Genomic DNA, 7,107 nt, shown 5'->3' on the forward strand with positions numbered 1-7,107 from the left:
GAAAAACAATACTCTCTCCGTTTCAAAATGTTTGATACCGTTGACTTTTTAGCACATGTCGTTCGTCTTATTAAAAAAATTTGTGAAATATGTAAAACTATATGTGTACATGAAAACATATTTAACAATGAAACAAATGATATGAAAAAAATAAATAATTACTTAAAATTTTTAATAAGACGAATGGTTAAACACATACTTAAAAAATCAAAAAATTAACGGTGTTAAACATTTTGAAACGGAGGGAGTATAAGATTGGTGAGAAGAAAGTGATCAAATAGCAACTGAAAAGTGTGTGCCTTTCTTTTTTATTGTTTTCTGAGGAGTAAAAAAGTCTGCGGCTGATTACTTGCATAGACTGTATGACCCGTATCGTTCTCTGTATGCGTATGTTGTGCAATGGGACCTAATCCCTCTTCGGTTCCTGGATGATCAACGTACTCACCGTTTGTCTAATGCTAATTATCGAGCAGGCTATCATGCAGGCAAGCAGAGCAGTGGCCTAGCTAAGCTAAGCTAAACTATAGCTACACTGTGCGTGGTCAAACTAAACACCAGCCAAAGCCAAGCCAATTAGCCATCGCTAGTGAGTAGTGACCCCTGGGGATGCACAGGGCCGAGCCAATAGCTTAGCTTTGTGACTGATCGACACGGCCAGGCAAGTACACACTTGCACGGCGGCTTTGAGCTGACAGCTACTACGATCCACACGACGACATTGCCACGCACGGAGAAAGCCCCGGGCCGGCCTCGTCTCTCCGTTGCTGCCTGCATGATCTCGTCGCCGTCGCCGTCGATCGGCCTCATCTTGCGCGGCAAGTTGCAGGCGAGAGAAGGTGGTACGTGGCTTATCCTGAATTCCAACCCCCACTCACGCACGGGCCGGCGGATGCGCGCCGGGGGGGGGGGGGGGGGGCGGCGGAGACGTACGACTGATCGGTCGATCGACGACGCGTCGGCGGGCGACGGACGGACCGACGACGTGAGAGCGAGCGTGCGTGAACAGTAGGTCCACCTGAAGATGCCATTACCGGGGGGAAAGCACTTGATCAGAATCAGAGAGCTCAAAACTGGATTGATTAATCTGCAGTGGAGACAAGGGCTTAGAAAAAACGCGCCTTGGGAAAGTGACTGACACCACCAGCAGCGGCTAGCTCATCCATGCTTGCTGCTACTGGATTTTTTTTTTATGTTTTGGTTTTTTGAAAATTTATTTCCCTACGACAAAACTTATTTTAAAAATGGATCCTGTTTTCTCAACATCAAGGTCCAATATCTTAGCACCGATACCCTAGCTCTCTGGATATCTAAGTCGCTAATGTGATGGGTGTTGGAACCGAGGACTTATTTGTAAAAAAAGTTTTCAAAAAGGTTCAAATGTAAATATTTTTATAGTCTCTCTGTACTAGCTTTTTTACGTCGAGAACCTAATTATAATAAAAGTATTTATGTTTTGACCATTTTAAAAGATCATTGTACAAATAGGTTCACAACACTAAAGAGATTAGTGTTATCCCCTATATCTTGGCTATAGGGGGCGAGGGTGTTGACACCAGCGTCATTGGTGTCGAGGCATTGGACCACTGGCGTCAAAAAAGGATTAATTTCTAAAATAAGTTTCTCATAGGGCCGTATGTAAAATAAGTTTTAAAAAAGAGCCAAAACATAAAAAGTTCAGCTTGCTGCTATCTGTTTCAGAGTTTGGTAGCTCTCCTGGTTTGGTTTGGTTCAGGACGCGTGATTGAGCGTAATTGACACAATGACGGTATGACACACACCGTACCCAAGTTGATCAAACCGGATAGATCAGTACTACTGAGCATGGAGGCGAAGACGTACGTCAAATCCCTTTTTTGAGAAAGCGGATGGTTAAGCAGAGTTGACATGCATTTTCTGTGTGGCTGGCCGGCTTGATAGATAGCTATGCTGCTGCTGTGAGGAGAAGAAAAAACAATTTGATGTTTGGTACGTGAGAGTGAAAATAGTGGATGGCGCTTTCAGTGAAACTTGTCAGGTTTGGCAGCTTGATATGTTTGAACAAATTAAAGGGCGAGGGTTTGCACACACAAGCAAACGGTTTTTAAGCGGTTTTAAATAGTTTCTGTTCCTGTGCCATGAAAAGGAAGGGTTTATCCAATGTCAACCTGCGAAGTTACAAAAGCGATCGAGTTTGGTTCTCTCTTTGCTTTAATTTATGGTCCTCTCTTTGGTGAAACAGCATTGCCCTTTTGTGGACACCTGGGATGACAACGTGCTGCTGGGATTGTAGCCAACTAAAACAAGTCTCCTATCCCTTTTTCACCTGTAGGGATTAACACCAGACCGTCTTCTACAACCAGGCGTAGCAGGCAAACTTGGCTTGTGTTGATGGCTTCCGTGAACTACTTGCTGTTTGAACTTTACACAGGTTACCTACCCGAAAACTGGTCTACGTTGCAAATCTCTCCACTGTTTGCTCTCCATTTTGAGCAGAAATAGACGCCTAATCCAGAAAAGGCTATAGTGCAGGAAATAGAGATGCTGAACTGAAAGTCCAACTACAATTGGGCCTTTGGGAGGCCTTTCTGCAAGTGTTGGACAACTTTACAACAGGGAAGCAACATCCATTTCTTTCAGTAACTTTACTTTCATACACATTGATTGATACAAGCACAGATCGAAGATGGGAAATGGTTGGAATACAATAGGTCTTCTTCATGCCTTTTAGATCGTGGGAAAATGAGTTGATGAGCTACCATCACAGCTTTCTACTCAGACGTAATCTTCCTATTGAAGCTATTCATCTGTGGTTTGCCCTTCTCCCGAGCCCTCAGAAGGTGTGTCTGATGATAATGGCCCTAAGATGCCCTCTGAACTGAGAGTTAATCCACTCTGTGAAGAGATACAGGGAGAAACAATTTAATTCAGCCAAATGTTACTGCAGTGGCTTATGAATAATGTCAGATAAATTTCATTTTGCAGCCTCAATAAAATGATGATGGCAGTACCTCAGGCTGGAATCTTAACATATCAGCACGAGCCATTGCCTCTGCTTGAGCTATCCTCTGCCTGAATATCTGAGCCATCTCATCAGCCTGTTTTGAGACAGAGAAAACAGTATGTCAGTTTGTATACATTCCAGATGGACCAGATCAAGGAATATTGCTTTCAAACTTACCTTCTCAAAAACAAGCTTTGGATTGCGAATCATGTCACCAGGTGTCGGCTCAAGCTTTTTAGTAGAAAGACTAACACGGCCTCTTTCACGGTCATGGCTTAGAATCATAACCTAATAGCATTTAAAAAAAATACTCTGGCCTTAGCTCTATAAACTTTAGATAGTATACTTTTCTCAAGTACGAATGCAAAAAATACCTTGAGCGTATCTCCTGGTTGCAGAACTGTCGAGATGTCCGCAACACGGTCATGACTAATCTGGCTGACATGGAGAAGGCCATTGATTCCACCAATGTCGATAAATGCACCATAAGGTTTCAGGCTCTCGACAGTTCCCAAGACAACTGAACCAATACCAAGCTGAGCTTGACTATCTGCCATTGCCTTGCGGTTACTGAGGACAAGCCTGCCTTGTTCCTCATCGACCTCCACAAACTTCAGAGGTAGTTCTTTGTCAAGCAGTTCTTCAGCAGTTGATTTCTGATCAAGGTCAAGAAGTGGTTTGTAAAATAGTGGGCAGCTAGTGTTTACAATGTGATTGAGAACTAAGCATTGGAAACTAGGATCAAATGTTCAGTTATCTGCATAACAACTTTGACCTGCAGATGAAAGGCAGCTCATGCCATGCACATGCACATACACCTAAAACCATAGGATGCAAGAAAGTTTTGTAGTAACTAATAAGATTGAGAACCAACCGATGACACTTGTGAAAATGGAACAAATCCCTTAAGGCCCTCCACAAGAGCTACCACACCTCCTTTGTTTCCACCAATTACCTGCGGGGCAACATTGCCAAATGAACAAGTCAGGTAACCGCAGACTAATACATTACAGCAAATTCATCCCAATAAAACTAAGCATACAATCATATAAGCTCTTGCAAAAGGATTTTTTGATATGTTGTTACAAAGTGACTGGTCTAGACTTCAGGAGTTCATTGCTAGTTGCACAGGAACAAACCAACAAAATCACAATAGTCCAATAAAAACAAAAAATTTCTGGTCATTGTCGCATCTATAGACGATCTCAGTACCTGATCAGTAAGCTCTACCAAGTAAACAGCAGCACAAATATAGAAATTATGAAATCATGGGTTGGATGTCATAAAGTATGTACACCATAAATTACCACTTGAATAATTTCTTTTCATTAAAGGACAATGGCTGCTGCTGTGAGGGATAGATTCAAGGACAAAGCCTGATTGTTAGAACCGAAACGGTGGGCAAGAAGAAGTAGTGCTTAACAAACATTTGGTTACAAGTTTAACAACAGCAAGCTATTAAAGGAGTAGTGAAGAACAATAGTAATAGCACAGAAATATTTCCTTCTGCAAGTATTTTTACTCACTTTACCCGTGACAACAACATCTTCTGCTTGAAGCTGTCTGCACCTTTCCCAGGCAAGGTCTTGCTGAATTGCTTGTAAGCTCAAAATCAAAGTTTCATCACCAGGATTCTCGTCAATAATCATGAACTCTTCTACCAAACCTGCACGGATCCCTGCCTCTTCTATATGGTTGACATCGAGAAGGCATGCCTCATCCAAAGGCAAGAAAGCAGTAGACTTCGATTGGATATCAACATATGCACCATTTGAAGTGGTCATGAACACTGTTCCTTTAATCTGTAGAGATTGCAAGAACATGATAGTTTTTAGATGTTAAGGATAGAGTAATACATCGTTTCAAAAAAAAAGGATAGAATAATACAATATATGAGAAACTATACAAAATTTGCAATATGAACAGTATCTTATAATACCAACATAGCACAAAATATTGCAGCAAAGATAACAGTACTGCATGCCCAAAAGGAGATACTAACAGCAGAATCATTGCTAACAGAGCAAAATTCTAAGGATCAATGCAAATCTGGCAGCTGGACAAAATGAGTTTTTGTGTCCATGTGCATTTGTAACGTATAAGAGATGTATAGCTGATTATTGAGTATAATATTGGTTGATAAATAGTAAGCAATTCTTATTTAAATAGACATAAATAATTACAGTCAAGACAAGCAGCAATCGGTCAGTAACTGAAATCTCATCGAGTTTGGGGTTACCATGGTCAGCTAGTTACTACAGGGAATGGATCAATGGATCAACTCCAGCTTACTTTAACTATCATTTAATGTGAATTTGGCTTTGTTTTTTTTTTAAAAAAAAGGAGAAAATAACTATATAAAGAAGAAAAACAGACCCCACCTGTATGACATTTCAAGGACATTTCTATCTTTTGAAGGGGAAACCCCTTTTTGATGGAAATTACATGTACATGAACATCCTACATGTGCTTTGGACCTTATGCATATTCATGCTTCAAAGAAATATCTATGCCCTGATGGATTGGTGACCGGTGTGAGGCCATGAGGGTGAGGTAGGCATATGTATGATGTTCGTATAACTTGGTACACGTGCGGAAGCAATCAAAGAGAGGATGTAGCAAACACAAATAAAAACCACACGCTTTTGGTAGATCAAACTCTTGCTCCAAGCCTCCAATAAGGTATCATCCCCAAGGAGGTAAAAAAGGGAATTCGCCGTTCAAGTCTAATTCACCAGAATTGAATCAAAAGTCAAGCTTAATTTAAAGTACATCAAATTAATATGAACTACTCTAGCTTACACTGAATACATAGCTATCGTATAAATCTCCAGCCTATAGAGGAATATGATATGGCCATGTATTGCTCTTATTTGAAGTATCAGACCTACATATATATTTTTTTAGTAAACATTATTGAAAAAACAACTAAATTATTTAGATGAAGCCACACAATTGCGTGAGTTCTAGCGTTCAACTAGTTTCACAAAAGGCAAAACATAACAGGTAAGGGCTAATGAAACTACTATTCCTGATTATCACTATACCTGCTACCACTATGAGCAGGTCAGAAAATGGAAGAGGTACTTGTAGTAAACTGAACATTCTTTCGCTTGTACCTTAGGGGAGTAACACATTATAGACGAATCATGATGCGCAGAGCACATTCCAAGCAAGCAAACAATAGAATTCTAGTTGGGTAACTTTCAGTAACCAATCACCTTGTTGTTGATAGCCTAAAACAACTAGCAAACCGAAATGTAACAACTAGTGACATATACAGGGCAAGTGACTCCAATCTCCCGCAAGCCGTATCCAATTGAGCACAAGGTAAGACTCAAGTGACTTGCAGGAAAACGAGGCATCACCTACTGAAAGTTAAGCCTGTTTTTAAGCACCAATTGCTACTATCTGTTTCACATCATACGAGCGAGCAAGGACGATTGAGAAGAACAGGAGGAAGGTTGCGGGGGGTGGATTACGAGTGAGCCGATATCGGTGTCGATGTCGGTGGACTCGACGGCGGAGTCGAGGTCCTCGGGCGAGAAGGAGACGCCCTCCATGGGCGCGGTGCGGCAGCGCTCGGAGGCCTCGTCGAACAGCTGGCACATCCGCTCCCGCTCCCGCTCCTCCTTGGTGAGCGCGTACGTCCCGCACACCAGCGCCGACGGCCGCGTGGGCGCCGCGGGGCGGCGCCGCGGCGCGCCGGAGAGCGGCGGGCTCGCCAGCCCCGCGACGTGCTGCGCCAGGGACGCCATTCGCGCTCTCGGCCTACCCGCTGTGGTGTGTTGTGGTTGTGGTGTGGTGCTTCGGGGCGACGAGACGAGGCGACGGCAGCTTTTCGGGTTGAGGGAGGGTGGCTGTGTTATCCGGTGGCCGTGGGGGTTTAGCCGTTTAGGATAGGCGATGGGTGGTTTTGGGCCAGCCCAGGTAAGAATTCCCTCGCAAACTGTGTGTGTTAGTATTCCGTCTCGGTTAATTCAGCTATTAATGAGGAAAGGACCGGTCTAGGGTGTGTTAGGATAATAGAAAATAGAAGTAGGATTGAGATTAGAAAATAAACGAAGGGTTAGGATTAAATAGAAAAGAGGGAATGAATGGTTAGAACTTAACGATGTCTTTTAGTA

At 42.6% G+C, this 7,107-nt stretch overlaps 1 protein-coding gene across 1 annotated transcript; it reads right to left on the reverse strand.

Moving 5' to 3' along the window:
• Positions 1-2,521: 2,521 nt before the first annotated feature.
• LOC4332652 (small ribosomal subunit protein bS1c) lies at positions 2,522-6,791 on the reverse strand. Its single transcript, XM_015772980.3, has 7 exons — positions 6,463-6,791; positions 4,507-4,782; positions 3,855-3,935; positions 3,355-3,636; positions 3,158-3,268; positions 2,988-3,074; positions 2,522-2,871 (listed from the first exon to the last, which is right to left on the reverse strand). Exons 1-7 carry the CDS (start codon positions 6,736-6,738, stop codon positions 2,776-2,778), a joined length of 1,209 nt encoding a protein of 402 aa, XP_015628466.1. The 5' UTR covers positions 6,739-6,791; the 3' UTR covers positions 2,522-2,775.
• Between the last annotated feature and the right edge of the window lie 316 nt (positions 6,792-7,107).

This window comes from Oryza sativa, chromosome 3 (assembly GCF_034140825.1).
Source record: "Oryza sativa Japonica Group chromosome 3, ASM3414082v1".
Taxonomy (NCBI): Eukaryota; Viridiplantae; Streptophyta; class Magnoliopsida; order Poales; family Poaceae; genus Oryza; species Oryza sativa.